General features: G+C 47.1%; 3 protein-coding genes across 7 annotated transcripts; 1 reads left to right on the top strand and 2 right to left on the bottom strand.

Annotated features, from left to right (window-relative positions):
• Positions 1-2,598: 2,598 nt before the first annotated feature.
• On the bottom strand, positions 2,599-11,014 carry cdk13 (cyclin dependent kinase 13). Its single transcript, XM_068581955.1, has 15 exons — positions 10,420-11,014; positions 8,961-10,094; positions 8,180-8,737; positions 7,917-8,075; positions 7,670-7,809; positions 7,273-7,443; positions 6,980-7,169; positions 6,829-6,885; positions 6,615-6,716; positions 6,436-6,513; positions 5,982-6,098; positions 5,772-5,903; positions 5,477-5,673; positions 4,528-5,040; positions 2,599-4,131 (listed from the first exon to the last, which is right to left on the bottom strand). Exons 2-15 carry the CDS (start codon positions 10,088-10,090, stop codon positions 3,416-3,418), a joined length of 4,260 nt encoding a protein of 1,419 aa, XP_068438056.1. The 5' UTR covers positions 10,091-10,094; positions 10,420-11,014; the 3' UTR covers positions 2,599-3,415.
• Positions 11,015-11,907: 893 nt separating this feature from the next.
• On the bottom strand, positions 11,908-17,588 carry ralaa (v-ral simian leukemia viral oncogene homolog Aa (ras related)). Of its 4 annotated transcripts, none has more exons than XM_068581458.1 (5): positions 17,425-17,588; positions 15,538-15,767; positions 15,231-15,439; positions 14,944-15,118; positions 11,908-14,851 (listed from the first exon to the last, which is right to left on the bottom strand). In XM_068581458.1, exons 2-5 carry the CDS (start codon positions 15,649-15,651, stop codon positions 14,729-14,731), a joined length of 621 nt encoding a protein of 206 aa, XP_068437559.1. In that variant the 5' UTR covers positions 15,652-15,767; positions 17,425-17,588; the 3' UTR covers positions 11,908-14,728. The 4 variants fall into 4 exon arrangements, with proteins under 4 accessions (XP_068437559.1, XP_068437562.1, XP_068437561.1 ...); XM_068581461.1 differs by having other exon boundaries at positions 17,449-17,580; XM_068581460.1 differs by lacking the exon at positions 17,425-17,588 and adding an exon at positions 17,146-17,319.
• A 147-nt stretch (positions 17,589-17,735) lies between these two features.
• On the top strand, positions 17,736-22,534 carry med1l (mediator complex subunit 1-like). Of its 2 annotated transcripts, XM_068581456.1 has the most exons (17): positions 17,736-17,867; positions 18,023-18,108; positions 19,176-19,251; positions 19,343-19,397; positions 19,537-19,663; positions 19,740-19,768; positions 19,907-19,978; positions 20,072-20,146; positions 20,348-20,424; positions 20,503-20,565; positions 20,719-20,824; positions 20,969-21,093; positions 21,328-21,449; positions 21,581-21,779; positions 21,862-21,957; positions 22,062-22,164; positions 22,294-22,534. In XM_068581456.1, exons 2-17 carry the CDS (start codon positions 18,025-18,027, stop codon positions 22,418-22,420), a joined length of 1,536 nt encoding a protein of 511 aa, XP_068437557.1. In that variant the 5' UTR covers positions 17,736-17,867; positions 18,023-18,024; the 3' UTR covers positions 22,421-22,534. The 2 variants fall into 2 exon arrangements, with proteins under 2 accessions (XP_068437557.1, XP_068437558.1); XM_068581457.1 differs by lacking the exons at positions 19,537-19,663; positions 19,740-19,768; positions 19,907-19,978; positions 20,072-20,146.
• Positions 22,535-23,505: the final 971 nt, after the last annotated feature.

The raw sequence follows: 23,505 nt of genomic DNA, 5'->3' as shown, positions 1-23,505 counted from the left end.
TGCATTGTGGGTCGCATTACGGTTCAGCTGCGGCACAATCTTCAAAGGTTAATTCAAAGTCGGCGTGTTTATATCACCGATAAATCATCCTTAACTCCTTCATTGTGTCCCTTCTCCCGCTCCACCGTCAACAGGTAGCGTTAACGAGCCGGAGTCCCACAGGGCTCCGGTTTAGGATATGATGAAGCTCGGGCGGATGGGGGTGGATTTGGCGGAGGCCCGTTTTTCACACGACAGCTGAAGGCGTCGAAAAAAACTCCTCCTCTTCCTCCTCTTCCTCTGAAGGCCGCTCCACTTGTCAAACATCGCAACCGGCAACGTGTCCATATTTACGGGCTTTGGGTTCAAGGGTGAAAAGCGAACCTTTTGGTCGTAACGTTTGTTTTATGAAATCCAGTTGCTGGATGGAGACGCTTCTGATTATTTATTTTTTAAAGCCAGACTTCTAGTCCTTTAGCACCACACAGTGCCTCAAGTGGGTAGTGCAGTTGTTAGTGTGTGTGTGTGTGTGTGTGTTTTAAAGGTAAGCGTGTGTTGCTTTTCGCTGATCCTCACACTTTTCAGAGGTTTAAAGTCCGGCACACAGTCAGTGATTTCATCCAGAACATTTAAGACCTTCACGACTTCGGCTGGTTTTAAAACGCGTGTGAAGTTTTTGTTTTTTAGTTTTCTCTGTTAATGCGAAATTTACCTGCCGGCGTGGTTCTCACATCCACCTCCAAAAACATGTTGATCCCACCTGCATTTGCTGTTTTTTAATCCCGTCTGACATTTATTAATCCTCTATTTAGAGAACACAAAGCAGAAACATCTGCACTGACTTTATTCCCACTCCAGGTGGAAACCCCTCCCACACTTCACTTAAAGGTCGTGTGTGTGTCGGCTTTGGGGGTCATGGAGCGGTGACGCCAACCAGCAGAAACGCAGAAGGCCCAATCCGGAGCCTGAGGTAGATTAATCTGCTCTGGTTACTGTCAAAACATGAAGAAGACCCGCTCTCTTATTGTCAGAAAAGAAGAAAATGTAACAAGTAATTCACTTTTTCCCTTGAATAAATGTTTTATTGTGGATTGTATTCTTTCCTCGACCCTGAAGCTAACTTTGCTAGCTTACCTGACACACAGTCATGTGACAGGAAGCTCACCTGAACACATCTTCTGACTGCGTTTACGTGTCGCTGAGGTCAAACACACCTTTCCTTGTCTCGCTCCCGCCTCCTTCAGCTCATCACTTGTGCTCACTGTTTTTATAGGCGCACACACACACACACACACACACACACACACACACACACACACACACACACACACCGTGCTGCCAGTCTCCACTGAAGCTGGCGTACACTTTCAGCCAATCCATCATCCACGCCGTATTAATCACAGACGAGCTCTCGTGCACGTTGCGAAAAAAATTAGCTCCGCAGAACGGATCCCTCCTCCTGAGATAATCACTTTCTCATCAGCAGCGATGTGGCGCGTGGGCGTGATGGGAAGACAAAAAAAAGGACGCGGACTACAATCTGAATATATATCGGACGCTTCGGCCTTTTGTGGCTCCGGTGAGGTCAACGCATCACACTTTGTGTAGGTTGGTGTCGCATTTAAGGTCCGTAAAGCAGCTTTAAAGGTTCATTTAAATGGAAATTCACAATATTTGTGCGAGTCCTCACACTGAGCGGAGTGTAATTTAGTGTATCGATGTTGTGGAGCTTTTAAATTGTCATTAAATTGAACCTGTTAGGGAAGGACTTCAATTTCTATCTGAGTTTTTTTCCCTTTGATAATCTGTAAGAGTCACATCTATCTGCATCGAGGAACAAAGACTGATTCCCATCATGCATTGTTTCAACTGCATCTGATATCGCTTTGAAATTCATCTCTATTTGATGCTTCGTTAACCTCCTGAACATCCCCTCTTTCGTTTCAATGCGCAATGAATGTTTTTTATTTAAGCGGATTTGATAAAAAGGTGAAAATGGCAACAAAAAAAAAAAAGATTTTTCTTTTTGAATAAGGGTCGACTTCATCAGAATTCATTTCAAAGTTGGCGTTAAGAGCATCCAGGAGGTCTGGCTCTGATCTACGGGAGGAACTGTTTTCATTACGTTCAAAGAATCCAGTTCAAGGTGCTTGAAGATGGCGTCCGCTGGGAGCCGTCAGCGGCTGCAACGCGCTCTTTCATCCTGACACAAGCTGCCGCGTATCTGTGTTCCAGGGTTGCGTAGAAGTCGTCTGCGACGCGATGCGTGCGGCCGTCTCCCCGGCGGTTTCTTTACAAAAAGCTGGAGCGCTTTCACCTCACAGATACGGCCAGAAACGTCTCTTTGCATTACACTTCCCGACTCGTGGAGCTCGTCGTGTTTATGAACGGTGGAGTATAAAAGCGTCAAGAGACTGTCACGAGCGAGAGGCTCGCGGGCCGAGTGCGGCGGCCTCTCGGCGCCACACAAAGCATCTTCATCTCACAGGTGAGGGCGATATATATATAAATATATATCTGACGGGACACTGCCATCCAGTGGCGCCGTCTGTGAAGTCAGCACCTCCACGACTGTGTGAGGATCCTTCCAGGAATTAAATGCAATCGTGCGTTGTTGGCATTTCTTTAATAAACATTTGCCAAAAGGAGGAGGGACAAAATCATTTCAGTACAAAAAAAAAAAACAGTTTATTTTTGTTTTAAACTAGGGTTGTGTGTGTGGTTTTTTTGTTTTGTTCATAATTTTTGTACAACACAGATTGGCTAAAAAAGAAAAAAAAAAAAAAGGCATGTGGGATTTAAAATGAGAACAGCCTTTTTTTCGCAGCTCAGATTATCTGCAGTCGTCCTTAATCCTCGAACAGCTCCAGCGTGCCGGTACGTACGCCACCGTCAACATTATAATGGCCGTAATAATAATAATTAAAAAAAAAAGGAGGACACTACATTACTCGTCATATTCCTAATCGTGCAGATGAAGCGCGCCATCAATTCATCCGTCCATAGCTAAAATAGTTTCCGCCTACTTCAGTCAGTAGTGCAAAAACATTAATACTAGTCTGCCCTGGAGCGACATTACAGAAAGGCGCAGGTGGAGATTTAAAATGTACCCGGCCTGATGAATGTACACACACAAAAGAAAAAAAAAATAAAAGCAAAAGTTTAATTTAAAAGACAGCAGAATAGATTACAAAAAAATAGGAAAATGGTTCGAGCGAGAAACGCTCCTGCGGTGGTGTTCGGCTGTCCTTCTGCAACGTCCTCCCAGACCGAGGAATACGACGCCTCTCACACGTTTACGTTATTACAAACCGGGCGTGCGTCTCCAGATCCTTCTGGTCGGCTTCGGGGCGTCAAAACCTTTGAGTCCTCTCAACCTTTTTTTTTTTTGTTGTTGTCCGTCGTCACAAAACGGCCGTTTCCTATTTCCAGCCCTTCAGAAAGGCAGACCTCGTCCCCTGATTGTTGCCGTCGAGTTCACGTGCGGGACGAAGCCGAGGGGGAGCGGCGGAGCCCCCGCTTGGGAAGGGGAGCCCCACGCTTGTCCCGGCGCCGGAGGAGGAGGAGGGGGTCCGCCGCCGCCGCCGTCCTGCCGAGCCAAGGCGTGGTTGTACATGTGGATGGCGCCGGGGTTGGGCTGTCCCTCCACGGGCAGCGGGCTGTGATTGTAGTTGAAGCGGTGGTCCTGGTCCCCGGTGAACACCATGCTGCCGGGTCTGGAGGCTCTGGCGCCCGGGGGGAAGGGGTCCGGGTGGGCCGGGGCCAGGACGCCACCGCCGCCGCCCGACGAGGAGCCGGCGGCCGGCCCGCGTCCGCCGAACGCCTCTCTGAGGGCGTGAGGCGGCAGCCCGCCGCCCATCATGTGACCCATGAAGCCGTCGGCGAACCCGGCGGGAGTGAAGGGCGGCGGAGGCGGGTGGATGTACTCGCCGCCGCCGTACCCGGGCCCCTCCGCCGTGGGGAGGGGCGGGTAGTCCGGCTCCGGGGGTCTCCCGCCGTCGACTCCGCCCGCAGACGCGATGGGCGGAGCGTGGCCGGTCTTGGGCTCGGGCGGAGGCTGCCGGTAGTCCAGGTCGGCGTGGGGAGGCGGCTCGGGAGGCTCAGGCGGCCTCTGGTTCGGGGGCAGGATGGAGACGCCGCCCACTTCAGACACTGAAACACAGAAATTACAACATTAGAATTAGTTTTTCCCTCAAACTATTGAGATCAGGGTTCATACACATTTTGACCAAATGGATTTCTATGACTTTAAACCAAATTTCCAAAGCATATAGTACACCTTAAATAACACAAATGAATGAGAGACAATAGTTTGATTAAAAGAATAAACATGTATATAGATGCCTGTGTGAACACCTGAGCGTCTTTCTTTTAAAAGCATGTTAATTATTTCAAACTCAGCGTAAATGAACATGAATATAACACATTTCCATGACTTTTCCAGGTTTTCCGTGGCCGTAAGGACCCTGTGTAATGTGTATTTCTCTCTCTCTCCCTCCGCTTCTTATATTAAAGTCTCACAGACCAGATCAAACAGAGGAAGGTTACCTGGAGACACCGGGCTGGGCTCTGGAGGCGGTTTGCCCTCTGGAGGGGGCGGCTGCCCCCCGGGCGCCGCCGCTCCCGCTTGGTTGGTCCCCTCCGTCCCGTCCCCGCCGTCACTGGGCTCCAGCCTCTGCTGCGCCTGCAGCAGCTGGGCCAGCAGCATCGTCACGGCCGTCTGCGTGGCGGCCGCGGCCTCTCCGTCCGGGTTAGCCGACGGCGCGGACGCGGGGGGGGAGGGAGGCTTGGGCATCGGCGGCGTGCGGGGCACCCCCGCGGGGGCGGCGGCGGGGGCGGCGGCCACGGCGGGCTGGGGAGGCTTCGCCGGCGCCGGTTGAGGCTCGGCCGGGTCGGTGGGCGCCAGGACGTTGGAGAGCTGCTGCAACGTTTCCTGGTTGACCTTCGAGCCCATGGACTGGACAAACTGGGCCGTGTTGACGGAGCTCTTGGGCTGGCCGAGGAAGTTCAGGAGGACCGCCAGCTGCTCCTGGGTCAGCTGGGAGTGCGGACCCTTTGGGTCTGCGAGAAGACACAAGAGACACTCAAGAGATGCATTCTTGATACACAACCTCTCGGTTTATTCACAAGCCTTTTCTGGAGCTTTTCGACTGCATCTAAGATCCAATAAAACGCTGTAAATGCAACGAGGCCGCCAGAGTTTAAGAGTTCTTTTAATGCCGACTAAAATGACAAATCATCCTGGTGAAAACGAGTTTGACGAGCCGTGATGAATACGACACGGTGCTGACTAAATGAGCGTGGCGTGTCGTCTGTACACACACTCGCACAGAGGGAAGAAAGCAAACAGCCGAGCTTGTGTGACCTTTAAGACCGATCAATAAAGTGCAAAGTAAACTCCAGTTCTACTTGTTTTGGAAGCGTTGCGTCATCAAGTCATGCGCCATTAGCGCAGCACCTTTCATACGACCGAATACAAACGGTAGTCAAAACTCACCTAGCAGCGTGGACGCAGTTGAATTCTGAGCTTTAATACCTCCGGGAGCTGGGAAGCCCTGCGGGGTGTTGCTGCGGCTGTCGTCGAGGCCCAGCTCCTTGCGGGGCGCTTTCGGGGCCGCCGCTTCCTCCGGCATCTGCTTCTGTCGCCGGCGTTTCTTACTCCACAGCTCGTGACAGTCCTGCCACAGCGGGAGGCTGGAGAGAGATGGGGAAACAGTTAACATTGGACGCCCGCCGATATAAAACGCTGAGGATGAACCCGGCGAGCGCGCTCAACGTGAAGCGGAACGTACTCTGGCGGCGGCATCTTGTCCGGGTCCACGTCCTTGAGGAACTCGCTGCCCAGCGCTTGTTCGGCCGTGCAGCGCTTGCTGGGGTCCAAGTTCAACATGTGGTCGAACAGGTCCAGGGCCGACGGGGGGATGCTGGACGACAACAGAGGCGACTTCAGTACAACGCGCCGCCACAGGGCCCAATCTTAAATCAATTAGACGTGAACTTACAAAGCAAACTCCTCTCGTAGCCGCCGCCTGTACTGCTTCTTTGGTTTCATAGTGTTGAAGAAGGGAAGTTTGATTACATCCGGCCAGACGGCGGGACAGGGGCTGCCACAGATCCGGCTAAAAGACAGAAAAGTGTTTGTTTTACAGGAACGCGGCGATGAGTGAAGAGGCTTCTTTCATATCTCATGATTACTTTGTGACAACACCCAGAAAACTGGCCTGACTTGTTACCTTAAATATAAAAAAAAGATGTGTACAAACGTTCAGGGTTTCCCCAGCAGAGGCGGACCGCCTCGTCTAGATTAATCACAACCTTCAACTTTCCTCTATCGAGACCAGTCATAAGAAAAGAAGTGATGCCGGCGAAGCAAAACACATGTTGTGTAGCTGCTTTGTGGTCCGTTTTCTCTTGAGAAACACTTTATTTCTCTTCCTATTTTAGATAGAAACTCACCTGATGAGCTCTAACTGGGCAAGCTCCTGGTTTGCTTGAAAAATTGGTTTCTTTGTAAACAGTTCTCCAAGAATGCATCTGTGAGAGACACACCAAGAGACAGCGCATCAGAAACAACACAAAAACTAAACTAAACCAACACAGACCGGGAAGATTATTAAGTAACGTTGCGTTCTTACCCGCAGCTCCACACATCGATAGCCGGCGTGTACCTCTCTTCTCCCAAAAGTAGCTCAGGCGGGCGGTACCATAGTGTGATCACTTTATTGGTGTATGGTCGACTGGGAAGGAGAACGAAAAGGCAAATATTGTTGCGGTTATCGCACCAGAGTGGAAATAAATTGTGAAGGCGACGCAGCTTAACAGGTGTGGTTTATATCTACTGAGACTCACCTCTCTTCGGAGTTATAAAGCCGAGCAAGACCAAAGTCTGCCAGTTTGATTTGACCTCTGAATAAGAAGGGAAAACAAATTAATGTCGTGAATAAAAAGATAGAGTGGCTATGCGATAAAGCAAAACTGTTGTGAAATACTGAGGACTCACTTGTTATTGAGCAGAATGTTGGAGCACTTGATGTCTCTGTGCAGGAAGTTCTTCTTGTGGCAGTAGTCGAGGCCCTCCAGCAGCTGCCGCATGAAGGACTTGATGTGGCTCTCGTTGAAGTGGACCAGGCCGGACTCCAGCAGACCCATCAGGTCGTGGTCCATGTATTCGAATACGAGATAGAAAGCGCCTGAGATGAGAGAACAAGGATGAGAGTCATTCAAAAACATGGTGTTGGACACACCGACAGTGTGTGGCAGGATCATATAGACGTAATCAAAACCATGATGTACCTTTATCGTTCTTGAAATCCAGAGCATCCTCCTTGTCTGTGACGATCTCCTTCATGTTGATGATGCTCTTGTGGTTCAGCTGTCGCAAAATCTTAATCTCTCTGATGGCCGTGATCGGGAAGCCCTCCTTTTCGTTGTCCAGCCGAACTTTCTTCAAAGCCACCATTTCAGCTGCGAAACAGAAGGAGGAACAGCGCGTGGAGACGTTATCGTGAGCCGGTCACGCCCTAGACAGATGCTTATCTGTGAGCACTTTGCATTTCCAGCAGCACATTTGAAATAGGAGCCGAGCATCGTCAGCAACCTTTCATTTCACCTCTAAAGAACTGAGAACGGATACATTTGTATGATGTTAATGCGGAGAAACAAAACGAACGTATTTCTTCGAAACACTCACCGGTGTCTTTGTCTTTAGCTTTGTACACCTGACCGTAGGTGCCTTCCCCCGTGATCCCAATAATCTCAAATTTATCCACGCAGCGTTTGCCCCAGTCTATCTCGGTTTCCTTAATCTCGCCGTGCCTTGGGCCACAGATTCTGGAAAACACAATAAAATATATTTCAGTGGAAGCAAAGTGAACATACAGCAAAAATCACGACTGGTGAAAAGACGACATAGATGCACTAAATGCGGCGTAACATACTTTGGTCTTCGGCGAAGAGTCTGGGACTTTTTGTCGTCGGGTGGGCTGCGCGGGGAAGACGTGCCACCAGGAAGTGCGGGGGGGAGGGGCAAGTCGGAAAGAAGCTGACGGGCCTTTCTCTCCAACTTCTTCTTTCCTGAGAGCAAGCTGTCCTTCAAGCTGATCGTGGGAAAATGCAGGAGATACAGAGAGAAGGGAGTAAGTCTCCACAATGAACAATTAATAAGAACTCAAGGTCAATTGGCAAAACAACACATCCATACTTTTCTCCTTTATTCATTTGCTCAAGAACCGCTAGAGGCAAGGGTAGGGAAGCGAGAGTAGAGATGAGTGGACCCATGGCTCGATCCTTGTCTTTGCTCTGGCCGGCGACTGGTGCTTTCCTTTTGTCCCGGTGCACAGAGTCATCTTTCCCCTTTCCATCTCTGCTGGTGGGGTGCTCGGCGGTCCTTTTGGCCGACCTGTCAGAGGGGGACTGGGGCATGGTGGATGTGGGGGTCCTGGGACCCTTTTCCGGCTGCGGCGGAGAGGGAGGGCGGCCCTTTCTGGGCGCATGATTGGACTTGGGGCTGGGTTGAGGAGCAGACGAGGGACCCTTGGTTGGAGTAGATGTGCTGCTGGAGTTCTTGGCCTTGGCTGCCGCTTCTGCGGCTTTAGCCCGTTTTTGCTTACTGAGTTCGGCAGCGAGACTGGTTTTGAAGGTGAGCGTGCTCGGCGAGAGGCTGGAGGGGCGACTGCGGGAGCGAGAGTGGCGGTGGCGGCTGCGAGAGCGCGAATGTCTCGACGAATATGGACTTCTGCTGCGTGATCGAGCAGGTCGCCTGGAAAGAAAAAGTGACATGGACACCATTTTAGATTGTTTCAACTTTACAAACTTCATTGCTTGCACAAGGTAGAACATCTAGTGCATATCCAAGTATGAAGACATAACACATAATGCCAGTTGGCCACATGCAGCACAGCCAATATTAACAAAACTTAAGGCCTCAATAAATACAAACGTTAGATAAAAACACACATTCTGTCAGCTTCGTAGGAACTAACCTGACATCTGGACTATGGCTCGGGGACTTTCTGTATGGACTTCTCGATCTCCTGCGGTTCCCATAAGGACTCGTACCGAACTCCCCTTGTTCAAACGGACTGTGTCGGCCGTAACTCGGGGACCTGCGCCAGTTTGCGGGGCTCGCCGGAGATCGCTTCCTTTTGTTACTGGAGTACGAACTGGGTGACTTGGACGCACCATAGGCCCCATACCCGTCTCCGTCCCGGCTGTAGTACGTGGAGCTGGGCGAGTGTCTTTTGCTCCCATAGGTTGGACTTCTTCTCGATATTTGCTGGTTATAACCAACAGGAGACTGGTAGCTATGCGAATAAGACGTCCCATAGGGACTTTCTGCTTTGAGACCAGGACTTCTCTTGTAGGCCCTGGGCTCTTCCCGCTCCTCTCTGTAAGCTTGTGGAGCATCTCTGTATGCAGATGGCGTCTCTTTATCGGACCTCGTTGTACTTTTCTGCTTTTTTGAATCCTTCTTATCTGCAGATTGCAAGGACTGGGATGCAGACGTCCTTTTGCCATTTCTGTCGTTGCTCCTTGTAGTGTCTCTGGGATTTTTAGAGCCACCTAGGCTACCTCCACCACCAGCTCCACTCCTAACTTTCGAGGAGTCTTTCTCGCGGCTCTGGCGGTCCTTCTTCCGGCTCGACTCCTTCTCTTGCTTGCTCCTCTCGGACGGTCCTCGTGTTTTCTCGTCTTTGCCGACGCACACCGCCTCCCGGTCCCTCGGGTGACTTCTCTCCGGGGACGCCGGTCCGTTATAGTCGCCGAGGTCCCCGTCGCTGAGTCGGTCGAGCTTGGGCGAGGGGCTGCCAGAAAACCGCTCCGACTGGGAGCTCACGTCGTCATACTCTACCAATGTCCGAAGTTCGGCGTCTTTGTCAAACGTGCCCCTCCGGTCAGGGTCTCCCGTTGCACCCGCAGACCACGCGTCTCTCCCCTTGGTCGGCCTGCGTTTCTTCCTCCGAGAAGCCGACAGCCGCCTCTTCTCACGGTGTCTGTCTCGCGGAGCAGGAGCACCGCTCCCCGGTTTACTACGCCTGTCCTGCCTGTTAGCATTTCTCTGAGCAGAGGGGCTCCGACCCCGACCCTCGCGCAGCACCTCTGAATTAGGCATTTATCTATAAAATAAACCCCAGAGCCACGTTGAGAATAAATCAGTATATGTATATTGATATACTTAAACTATGTTCCCTGTGGTGTCGTGGAACTAAACATTGGGCTGGTATGTGTCACGTTGACAGGCTAGTTAGCTAACAGCACATTCACAATTAAAGACAAGCTAGGTTAGCTAATTCAAAAAGCTTAACACTAGCATTACAAAGCTAGCTTCAGATTCAAGAAAAGTCAGTTATGGTAGTTATTTCATGACACTTGGCGCATGTAGATTCCGCCACATAAAATCAACAATAAGACGTTTAGTTATATAGCCAGTTGGTACTCAACCATTGTACTCCAGGACGGAAATCTCTCAGTTTCGCTAGCTAATGGTTTAGCCAGCTAGCCTCCAATAGCTAACCGTGTCCGGCTAGACAGTCGCATTCCACTTCATGGTCAAAGGCCCAAAGCCCCTCTACATTTAAAATCCAGTTCTCCTGTACGGCTGCAGTTCGTGCAATCATGTAAATCCATTAACCAGATCTGGTTAAAGTCGAAGTAAAACAACTCCGTCTCCGCTCCACAAACTTCTCCTCGCCTCCCATCGCACTCTGTGCAACAAGGAAGTGAATAGCACGCGAGTTAGCCAGCTAGCGCCAGTTAGCTTCCCTTTCTCCTTGCGTTGGAGTTCAATGCAACTCCAAGTCAAGAGATGCGATATAACAAATGCTGTGGGACGAAAACACGCGACTGCTTCCGCGTATCTCGCCGGGTCGCTCGCTCCCCTCTCGGCGGCCGCGTGGTCCAGAAGTAGCGAACGTGTTTCCGGGCAAAATGGCTCCAATATTCCTTGAATTTATTTCAAAAACATATTGTAACTTTGTTCGCCGTGTGTGGCTAGCGGTACTCTTCGCCAGGGCCCCAGACAGCTTTCAAACTACAGGCCTTGTGCGTCGGTGTGAACCAATGATACCCGTATGCGTAAGCCAGATAAGCGGTTACGTCACCGCCAAGGGAAACCCCTACTTTCAAAACAAAATTAAACATTTTGAAATTATGTATCAAATTAAACGAAATAACCACAAACGAGATAATTGGAACATTTGCTTTGCGTATATTGATTATTTTATTATGTCATAAACAACACAGGCTAGATAAGATACGTTCAAAAAGTGAATTAAAAGAAAGTGACGTTGAGATTTAATGATTGAAAATACTGGTATTGCAAAAAAATAAAATATATATACTAACATCGCCCCTATTGCCATTTATTTGCCTAAACAATTACCTAAATAATATATTTCCTTTTCTGAACAATATATATTAAATGTGGACACGTTACCAATTTTATACTGACTTTACTTTGATTAAAATAGGTTCACAGTAGTCTGCATTGTGCTATTTCCCACTGTTATAAAACATTATAGGCAGACACCAACTACTATATAAGGCTGTACTAGTGCTAGATAATCAATGCTTCCCATTGTCCTCCATGACATTGGTATAACTGAGCTTTACAAGGACCGTGAATGCAGCACAAAGAATGAGAGATGTATGCTGAGCCAAGCTGTCTGTGATTGCATCTGTACGCTATATAGTTTTAGAATTACAGTAAAACGATATATCAGAGATTTCACAGTAAACCTTTGGATTCACCTTCGCCGGATCGATGGAAAAGGTCGGGTTGTGCAGGTGGCGGCGTTCATTTTGGCATGTTCACAGAAATATGAGCAGCGTGCAGCGAGTCCCAGAGGAGCCGTCTGCCCGCTCAGTGTAATGACTCAAGTCCAATCGTGAATCTTCACACAAAGAATAACTGAATACATTTGGAAAATGTTATTAGTAATATCCACTTTATTTGCCATTTCCAAGTAACTCACAAAAAAATAAATAATTGAAATGTAAGCTTCACCTCTTGCATTCACAAACACACAGGCTACATTAGTGGTTATGGTCAAAATAAGTAAACATGAAGGAGACATTTAATTGATGGCATACATCCAACCATCCAATCAAAGACAGGGATATCTACATATTATCTCCAAGGGTATTTATATAAAAAGGCAAAACAAGATATTCCAATACCCCGTCGGCCATTTTGCTCATAGCTTTCACACAAACATCTGTTTTAGTATCACCACTTAAATTCCCGCTGAAAACATTTTCGGCCATATTAAGTAAGAATAATTCAGAATGTTTGCTTCTAAAAAGCAGTGAAAGAAGAATCAGACCGTTCTAAGCATATGTTATCAGAGTAAACAAGCACTATGGTGGTAGCTTCTGCAGTACCCAACAATGAAGACACGCAGCAGTTAGTGTCATGGTCTGGCATGAGGAAGGGGGCCGAGATTCTCACTCTGTGCGTCACCGTCTGCGCCCGTCACTTTGACCTTCAGGTGCGTTTCTATCACGGTGCGGTGTACTGGAGCTTAGCCCTTAAAACATATGAACTTAAACTACTTCCTGAACATTCGGATGCCACAAGTCCCCAACATTTAGGGTTCCAGTCACATGTCTTTAAACTCTAAATCTCTCTCTACGGTGTGCTTTTTTCAGTTGACACGATATGCCACGGACATTCTTTTGCCTTTCTCTTTTCATTTCTTTGTACAATTAATATGACAAACACAGCCTGTAATCAAAGCCAGGAGTTATTTAGTGTTAATTTAACAACTCAAGAGAATCAATGAGACAATGTTTTCAAACATAAAAGCAACGTCAAAGCTTAAATGCTTCTACTGCACTTGCCGACACTGGTTTGAATTGTCTCCACGTTTTATAATCTCTTCCTCTTTGCAATTACTACAATCGCTGTTTTTTTTGCATAGACTCCAGTGTTGGGCATCCTATTGGTTGAGGAAATCCTTTTTATGGAAATGGCGAGCTATTGCTGTTGGCAACGCGCACACATTTTCTCTTTAAACTGGATCAAAGTGAAGCGTGGCAACAACCTCTGGATAGTGGTCACACTTTGACAACACAAATAAGTTAAAAGACAAACAAAAAGTGGCTCAGTCATGAAGGGGAACTAAGAGAAAGGAGGGGCAGACTTCACAGTGCGTTTTGGTCTATGCAATTTAACAAGTAGAGCATTTTATTCTCATTTTATCTATTTTTTTTACACTGCTATAACCCTCACCTGCCTGTAACATTAAACCTACACGAGGAAACCAACAGGCCAGATATATCATGGAGGCTTCGCACAAAAGGCAAACAAAGTAGAATGTCAACGACCTTCAAACTCTGCGCATCACTGGCAAGCTAAGATTACAGGCAAACGGGATGGGCATAGGGAGGGAGTATTCACATTCACAATGGACAGAGAGGCAACAGTGATGCACTGTACATGAATTACTAAATCGTCCCACAACATTTGCATTTCATTCCACGGCCGTTCACAATTAAAAAGTTCCTCAACTTTGGCGCCCAGATAGATTTCACACAACCGGGTGCAGCGTTTCCCTTCGATGCTCCCTTCAGAAAGTTGTCGTTCACTTCCAGTAAATAAGTGGGCACTTGTTTGTACTAGCTAGCATACTTCTTTGGTGTATGAGAGCAACTTTTTTTTTGTGTGGATAGGTACCACCTCACTTACATCAAGCCTGCAGCCATTTTTGTCATATTGTTTGCCTTCAAATTCAACTATCCATAGATTAATTCACACTTAAGAAGTATTTTTAAGTAAATGGAAAAGACGGGATTAAAAAGTCAAAGCCAGGAAAAGTTAAATTGGCAAAATTAATCTTTCCACGACTGTATGCCGTTCACACGATCAGCTCTGTGATGCATTTAAAAACAGCGGGTAAAAGGGTGTCGTTTTACGGAATCGCCTTTTATCAGGAGCACCAGGGATTCCTTTAAATTGCAGGGACATAAAAAGGCAATGAAAGTCGTTGGCCAAACGGAGGTAAAACTTCTGAAATGCAATAATTGAAAAAAAAGTTCAAGTGTTGCAAAATCCCTAAAAGATTTAGGGGGAGACGATCGACGTGGTTTGTGCATTTGAGAAGACTCAACAAAGTGACGCGAAGGGGAGAGAAGAAGGAAGCATGAGTGCACTTATAGATCTTACACTAGCTGATATGATAGACAGGAAGAAAAAGTTTGAATCTGCGGATAAAATAAACAAGTGTTATAACTCTTATAATGATCTTTTCGATTAAAACGCTTCATAAAGTCACCAGTGCAACCTACATTTCCTTAGTGGCACTTGATAAATTCTGAGTTGACAGGACACCGAGTCTGTTCACATACATTACACCCGTCTCATTTCTTTTAAACTGCACAGCTGTCTGACTATATCCTACACGTCAAACTTTACAATGAAAGGTTCTTTAACATTTCGGGGGCTTAGCCTCTAGTTAAAGCTTATCGGGCCTAAATCAAAACACCATCCATGTAATGTGGTCAGAGTAAAAGAGAGAGAGAGAGAGAGAGAGAGAGAGAGAGAGAGAGAGAGAGAGAGTACATTAATTATTTGGAGTGTCAGCACATAAAAAGTTAGGTGTATGGGGTGCCGCCTTACTACTTCCTGACACACGGTCAGATGTCCTGTTAGCCAGGAACGAAAAGTCATGGTCAGGTATGGGCACAAAATAAATGCAAAAGTCTGAGAAATGTATATGTACACCAGCAGCGATCCTGCGCTCGTTTACCACTATAAAATACAGCATCTCTCTCGAATTCGCTTGGCCAAACTTTTACTTTTCTTCTTCCCGTTCTTCTCTTTGCTGTCCTCCATTTTCCTCGCCCGGATCTCTCTCATCAGGTCAAAGAACACCTGTTGAAAAAGAAAAGAAATAAAAATAAAAACAAAAGCAGTCTCCCATTTGCGCAAATATCAACGACGTGAACTTAGCTCGTCGATCGTACCTTGTCGACGTTGGCGCGGGTTTTAGCAGAAGTCTCCACGTAGCACACGCCCCACTGCTCGGCTCGGGCCTTCGCCTCGTCTGCGCTGACCTGCCGTCGGTCGTCCAAATCGGACTTGTTACCGACTAAGAGAAAGGGCACGTTCTCGTCCTCCTTCACTCGCAGAATCTGCTCTCTGCGAAAAAAAAGAGAAAAAAACATATGTGAATAAAAAGACTGCTGCCTGCTAAAGTAAATGAGGTAGAATTGTAAAAAAAAAACATATGAAACATGGTGTGCTACTGCACCTGAAGTCGACTGTTGCAGCAAACGATTCCAGTTCTGTGATGGAGAACACACAGAGGAATCCCTCGCCGCTGCGGAAGTAGTTATCTCGGATGGCTGCATAGTCCTCTTGTCCAGCTGTGTCAAGGATGTCAATTTGCACCTCCTCCCCGTCCAGCACCACTTTCTTCCTGTAACTGTCTGCTTTGGTGGGCTCATAGTCTTCAACAAACTACAAGAAAGGAGGGGGGAAAAAAAAATATTTACGTTAACAGCAGTGGTCAATTTGTGCTAAAAAAAGGTGAAACTTTCTGGCTTCCAGTTGCTCACCTCATCATACATGAACTGGAGCGTAAGAGCTGACTTGCCCACCCCTCCGCTGCCCACCATTATCACTTTGTGAAGGGCCAGAGAGTTCTGCCCTTTTGGCTTAGCAGCTGCCATGGCTCTTTGTGCCGAGAGATCCGAGTGTGAAAGGTAGAAGGTTCAAGGTGAAGGGAAGGATTGGGAAATGAAGGCTGTGAAACCCAGCTGCAATGAAAAGTACCAAATGATGATTCCTGGGGAAGAAAAAAAGCAATCAGAAGGTGTTTCATCATCATTTTATGAGGCTCTAGATTCCATTTCTGCAGTTAGATTGCGAAGCCATCACTCTCTGTCTCACAGCAATAAAACACAACCAGGAGAAACTGCCATTACACTGCTAATGTAACATGAGTGCATGGGAATATTCTCTATTCCTGGTTGAGACTACGGCAAGATGAATTGTCTTAATGAGCACCGGCACTAGATTGATGCCTTAAAAAAACCAACTGCTTCTTAATATATGTTTTTCATTATCGCGCCTCCCTGCAGAAAGATTATGTCCCTTAATGTAGCTTTTGGTGCATGCTGTTGCTTAACTTTTTCTTTTGCTTCTTACTTTTATTTAGAGAAGTAAAAAAAGCCATATAAATATATCTCATGACAGGAAATCAAGAAGAATCAGGCAGTGTTTTCCCATACAATATGCAGATAGGACGTGGATGATCCAAACAAGAAGCTTCCTTGTAAATGCTAATGCTAATTTTGCAGCCAACTTCCACTTGCTCGTCAGAAACCACCACACACAAATGTGCAAATCTGTGGGAAAATACTGCTTTGAGCTAAACCTGACCAACATTGCTGGAATATGGATAAGTAGACTCAACTACAATACATCATGGCAAACAGTAGGCAAATTCCTCCAACCCAAGAGGACCCTGTGAAAGCTATTAAGCAAAGAAATATAAATATATTTTAAAGCTTCTGGGTAACAAACTTTGACAGGCCTGGGTGAAATGGGACATACGCCAAAGCCATTTAGTGGTCAGTTCCCCCATGCTGGACAGTCCAAGAAGAGTCTGGGAAACCCATGAAGTGTGTGTGTCAATGCTCGTTCTCATTCACCGGCCACACAGACCTCTCAGTGGAGCAGGGATATGCAGACGGGACTGCAGCCAGCAGGTCATTATACAAATTAACAAAAAGGCGTGTATGCACTAAGTCAACATTACGATGCAGCACAGGAGGGAATGCCCTTTCACTTGAACCATGTAAATCCAGTCCCCACGCCTCTCTAACAAATACCACCTCGCCCGTGTTACTGTGTGTCATCATAACCGCTTAACAAACGCACAACTCGTGAAATTAGCTCATAACGGTAATTAATACACAGGTGCGTCAACGCCACAATAACGTCGTCTGTACTTTCACCTCGTTTTTACGACAGCAGACGTCCTGAAATCACGCGCAACAACACGCAATGCTCGTGTATATATAAATGATGTTAACTTATTAGCAATTGAGCTGGTGACGACATGTCAACAAGCAGGTGAACTAGCTAGCAGGTCGACTACATTTGGGAGGGGGGGCAACGGTGCTAACAAGCTAACTAACCGCCCAAGATGGTTAACACACCTGGTCGATATTTAACGGTTGACGGCTCAGATAAGGACCCACATACGTCCTTAAAATCGGTTACCCAGCAACAGATGTGCGGTCGATCCTCGCGAGCCACAGCTAAGGGTGGCCACACAGGCAAAAAAAAAAAAAAAAGAAGAAGAAAAGAGGCTAGCAACCGATAACGAGCAGCTAATCACAACTAAATGATGCAACGTAAACAATTAAATGAATAAATAAAAAGGTGGTAAACGTGGAGCTACAATTCGCAGCATTTGTGTTCATAATACCACGTACCCGGTAAATGGAGACAGCGTTCACCTCGGTGCGTCGTTTGGACTGAGCTAGCTGCTCGTTAGCTCATGGTTAGCTCCCTGGCTAACTCCCGTTGACTTTAGCGTTAGCAGCGGTCTGACTGCACGTCCTGTGGGCTCGGCTTCGTCTGGCAACGCCCGCCCGGCCGAGAGAACCAGACACTACTCGGCTTCACTTTTTGTGTGTGTGCGCGTGTGTGTGTGAATGTAAACACAAATTTCTCACTAATAAAAAAAAAACATTGCCGAACAATCTTATGTGTATATGTAATCACGTGAATCGTTAACCAGTTTGCAGCGTGGTTTTAACATGAAATACCAGGTTTGAAGGCAGGATAATTGATAAATTGGATAATCCGCATAACTGTGGACACGTTGTTTCCGGTGGAGACTATTAAATCCGCAAGAGTGCATTTCAGGAGCAAGGTAATGTTGGGTTAGAACGTTTATATATATATATTAAACGAATAACAAATGTTTTATCGTTCCAAATCCTACTTTAAAATTGAAGAAAAAATGTTTGTAAGGGTGTGGATGTTGTAGTTTTCAACGACTGTTTTCTCTCTTTTTGTATGATTCAGTAATGGAGGCCAGAATCGCCAAGCTGCACTTAAAATTTGCTGAGAAAACATGGAATGAAACCTTTCAGCTTGTCCGAAGATGCATGGTAAAAAAAAAACAACCACTTCCACATGAACACTACCTTTGTTTTCATCCACATGTTAGTTTCTTAAATACCACAGTGCAGTCCTTATTTGAAGGTGTGTCCCTGCATTAGTTGTATGCAGGGGGAATTAGATGGTTGCTTGAATACAAGTTATTAGACTATTAGTTACTGGATGGCTTCTCCTAATAGGATATGGTGCTACAAACTGGTGTGGTAATGCACTGGGAATGAGGTCATCTAACCCGCAACACACTACGTCTTTGTTGTTGGATCAGTTTGTGCACTGATGGTAACTTGGATTCACTTCAACCACTCGCTATATAGTCGAGAGCCTTATTCAAACAATACAACGGTTTTTTTTTTTGGGTTGCCTTCTGGCCTTGGCTTTGTTTCTGTAATACGTTCAACACTGTCTTGTTTTTTGGCAAGACAATCAGCATTTGTTCTTTGGAAGATGCTCTATTTGCAGATGTGTCAGGCTCCAAGATGAGGGCCAAACACGCAAAGCTTCACATATTCTCATGTCTTCTCCGCTCCAACAACAGGCTGCGAAGTGTATTTAGTGCTACGATAATAACGTGTCTGCTTGAGGCTATGAGAGGGTGTGTTCGTTTTCTTTAGATTTGTCATGGGTGGAGTGGCAGGATAGATAATACTTCAGGATTAATACAAAGTGGAGCTTGGCAGTGGTCAGTCTCTGGAGGCTCGTAAAGAAACGTGATTAGCTGGTGGTCTGAAGTGATGTGTGGTCCAGAGGGGAATAAGGCAGCTGGGGCTAGTCACGCAGTTTCCTGCCAGCAGCGATGCTGAATAGGACTTTTATAGGACCAGACGTCTCAAAAAATGCGACGCACTGACAATGCAGAATGTATTTTTTTCACACTGCTGCAGGTTTTCTTTTAAAAAAACACATGGATCCCAAAGTGCAAAGCATCCAAATGCCACTGGATTCCCTTATATACTGCGATGGGGTGGTGTGATGGGCTGGGAAGACTGTTTACACAAGAGTGACTTTGCCACACAACCGGTCTATTGTTTGTTTGTTTCGTCCCTTTGTCTCCCAACAGGACAAACCCAAAGATAAATCCAAACTCTGCATGCCGCTGGTTAGATCACTGGAAAGGCTCCAGCAAGTGGTTAAAGGTAACCAAACCACATACCAAGGATTCAGTATGTATTCTAGTACATGTATGCCCCTTAACCATGTGAGTAAGCTGGTCTCTGTTTGTTTCAGTGACCTCTATGAATGCCATGAAGTCCCGTCTGGAAGTGATTGCCAAACGGCAAGGGTAGAGAGTCTTTTTTTTTAAAATTTAGTTTTGATCGAATGTTTCTTTTTTTAAACAGCCTCATTATGGAGTTTCTTTTTGCTTACAATCAATGTGGTGGCACACGTTTCCTCCCACATGGCCTCTCCGCCCCCCCTAGGATGGGCTTTCACATCACCGGGGCCACGTGCTACCTGACGGCCGACCTGTTCTACCTGGAGGTGGTGCTGCTGCCGTGTGGCGAGGTGCAGGAGGTGAAGGTGGCCCCTCACGGAGGGTGCCCCGTTGTAAGTGGACCACGTTGCCCTTTCAACATCGCTCTCCTGTTGCTCTGCGCCATGATGAAATGACATTGTCTTGCAGCCCAGCGAGTCCCTTCTCCGGCTGCTGAGGTAGGCGCTTTGAGCGACGATACGTTTTTAAATGTTGTCGTTTTGCCCGCCAGTTGAAGAGGTCCGTGCTGTTTGAATGATTGCATAACGATGAACATTTTACATGCTGATGGCACCGTTTTGGTTTTTATGGAGCAGGTCCAAACTTTTTGTTGAGTTCTCCAAGAAGTTGGCCGACCTCTTCACCCAGTACAACATCCCCGGAGACAAGTAGACCTCTTAAAACTTGTGATTTAACCTTTTACATTGTGGGCATCATGGAGTCAGTCAACTATTTGTGTGTTTTTTATTTTTATGTTTCAGTAAAATTCGAATGAAATTGTTTGCATCTTTGCTATTTCTCGGGAATGACTTGCAGCAAATGTCACGACTGCCAAGGCGAGTGACCTAAAAACACAAATGCACCAAACTGTGAAGAATACACGTTTCATTTATTTATTCCAGCTTGTGAAATATGAGGACTTTCCACTTGTTTCCATTGTCTTGTTCAGTAAATTAAAGATATTTGTTTGACTGCTGCATGGCAATTTGGGAATAATGGGAAATTGTGACGTCGCTAATTTTTTTATTTTTATTCAGCGTGCCAATGGACTCCAACTCCCTTGTGGACATGATTAACGATGGCAGAATTGGGTTTGTGATCCCCGGGAAAGAAGGTGCATAACCAGAAGAAGTGAAACCATAAGTCATGCACACATCTTTTTCTTCAGTTGATATTAAATGCATCTCTTTAGATTGCCCCCTGACCATCCAGTTCTACACCCCTCCGACTGATGAAAGGAAGCCCTCAGACATGCGTAAGATGTCAAAACTATCAAACAAATGTATTTTATAAACCTGTTCACGTTTGAATACGTGACCCTCATTCCTAATTGCATGCAACGTCTTTTTAAGGGCCTAACATTTGCACATTTTTCTTTAAAAAAACAACAACAAAATGGCCGCTACAGAGGCTCTGGTCCAGGCCGCCCAGGTGGCCGTCGGTGTCAGCGATGTGACTCGTAAGCTTCAGATGGCGTCTGTGCTCCCGCAGCCTCCGCAGCTGGATCCTCACGGGTGAACATGCTGCCCTTTTTTTTTTAAAAACCTCATACGCAGCGGGGATACTTTTCCTTTTGCTTGTTCTGCATACCCGCAGTGATCGGGGAATGTCAGAGCCGCTGTGGTGTTGACGTGGTGTAAAACTGTGTCGTGTGGTAGTCGTCTCGTGTTCCTGCCGTCGAGCAAGGCGCCGCACCAGTCGTTCGCCGCCTGCTTTCTCCTCAAACTGCAGCCGCCGCTGCCGATGACGTCGTCTTTCGTGAGCAAGCTCAGCCAAATGACAGGTCAGGATGAAGAGGGCACTCTTTTTTTAATTCCTTCAAATCACTTTTTCTCTTTTTTTTGTTGCCTGCTTTAATTTGCCAGAATTGCTGTAGCGTTGGAATCATCGTTCAACCGTGTGAAGCACTTTTGTTTCCAAAAGAACTTCATAAATCCAGTTCGCTGTGATTATTATTACCCACAAGCATCGTCCCCTCTCGTGCTCGGTTGCCGCTCCTCTGGGATATCTCTCCTAGATGTGGCCATACCAGATGTCGACCTGCAGTGGGCACCCTTACCCAAGCTTCTGATGAGCCGTTCACCGAGTTCAAACAGCCCTGAGGAGACTCTAGATGAGCAGGATACCGTGTTCACGGTGGTATGTACGCATGTATCTGTGCATGAACGATCAACACACTTATGTGAAGCCCAAGAAGAAAGGTGGAACTGCTAAATAAATTCAAGCGGTTCTGTACGACATGACAAGCAATCACTGGTCCTCGCGCGCAGCCTCTTCCTGGCGGCGTGATGCATCGCTATGTCCTCGCCGCCGCCGCATGGGAGGTTCCCGCCCAGAGAGCCGCCGTGGTGACCAGCGTCCCCTTCACCCACCCGGCCCACGTGCCGGCCCTGCTGGCGCTGCTGCGGCACCAGTGCGCCATCAACACGCTGCTGAGGAGCTGCATCGCTTCTCAGTATGACCGAGCAGGTAGGAGACGTTTAATAAATAATAACGGGGGCAAAAAGAAAAAACTGCGACGTGATGGTTTGCTGATGGATTCTGCTTCCAGGTTTGGTTTGTGAGCTGCACTTCGAAGTCCTCCCGGAGTCCGAGACCAGCTTTTCGGTGACTTTCCATCGTCCCCACAAGGACTCGCTCGCCGTTTGTGAGCATTTTCAGAATCTAGGACAAAAGCCTCGTTCATCTGATCGGTTTGTGTTTAATAACGAGATAGAAAACTGATTTATTGGTGCTTTCTCCTCGGCACAGTGCTGGTGAACGTATGGGATTCTCATCGGATTACCTGCACTTTGTTCGGACCAGAAACGGGGAATCCCTCTTTAAATGAATACCTCTCCACTGTCATGAAGAGGTATGGCTTCATAACTTAAACTTACTCCTTTTTGAGATTTCCAGCAGTATAAAAGGGACGATCTGTAGTTTCAAACTGCACTAATCTTTGCGTTGCGGCCCAACCTCATCTCTTCTGACGCTGTCGCAGGTTCATGTCCGTCCCCGTGACCCTGCAGGCGTTACACGGCAAGCTGAAGGAGATCTCCCTCCGCTCTACTTTCTTCCAGCCCCCGCCGCCGCCGCCGCCGCCCGGCCACCGCAGAGGCCCGAAATGACCGTCAGGCTCCCTCGTGTGGCGCTGTGACCGACACCAACGGCGCCCTGACTGCAGTCTCCCAGAGTGCAGCTGTGCCAGGAGGCGGCGTCTCTCGTTCGGCCTGCTGTGCCATATCTGCAACCAAATCTGACCTCTCGCCCCAAAATAAACACACGTCCCGCTGTCGACCCTCACCCATTGGCCCTCCCTATGGAGGACCTTTTAGCGGCCAACTGTCAGAGCCCAAACTGTACGTGATCACATGCGAAGCCATAATTGAAGCCTTTTTTTCCCCATTTCTTCTCTTTTTTTTTTTTTAATAAATTGAATAAATGTTTTGGTTTTTCACACATAACACAACTTGTGTTCGGTCATTTTTTGTTATAGCCGCAGCAGTTTGCTACTAATTCGGGGACCGATCGCGTCCATCTCCGGCAGAAAGCTCGAGCCGTTTTTCCTCACCGCGCATTCCAGAGTCGACCGCCTGTAAAGGTTTGAGGTCTGGCGTTTGACCTCTATCGGACAGCCAAGAGAAGCTGATTGCCGCCACGTGAGCCAAAATCACGAGCAGTTAAAGTGCATTCTTGATGGCTCGTGCGAGTCTAAAAGTACAGAGAGCAGCACATTGCAATCAGAAGCGGCTCCGCTGGACGCATAAATAATACCAAGAGGGCTCGATTAACATCAGGATGAAAACATTACACACCACACTCGGTTGTTTCCCCGCTGGTTTACAATGAAAAATGGCAGTAGAAGTAAACTACGTCCTCTAGAAATAATACTCAGTCAAAAATGTCTTAGTTTAGCTTGGTGCTAGCCAGTACAGCTAGCATTACAGTGTAAATATACAACGCCATCCTATTTTTTTTTTAATGTAATGCAGAGAAGCAAAACATGCATTATAAAGCTTTATCGTGCAAAAATATGTTTGCACTTTTAAAGCAAAGACGATGTGCGACCTTCTGCTTCCTGCAGTGCGTCTGGCTGCTCGAGAGCTTCAAACTCACACTGTGGCCTCTTTGTCTTCACTTTTTTACGTGTTCTCTCTCTGTGGGGAGTTTAATTAGCCATGCACCATTTAAAAAAAAAACACCCAAATTTGGA

The sequence above is a fragment of the Clinocottus analis genome, unplaced genomic scaffold (genome assembly GCF_023055335.1).
Source record: "Clinocottus analis isolate CAN_PGR_092001 unplaced genomic scaffold, fCliAna1.0.p SCAF_18, whole genome shotgun sequence".
NCBI classification, from domain to species: domain Eukaryota; kingdom Metazoa; phylum Chordata; class Actinopteri; order Perciformes; family Cottidae; genus Clinocottus; species Clinocottus analis.
Note: the sequence above shows the minus strand (reverse complement) of the source record. Positions and strands in the feature narration are given on the sequence as shown.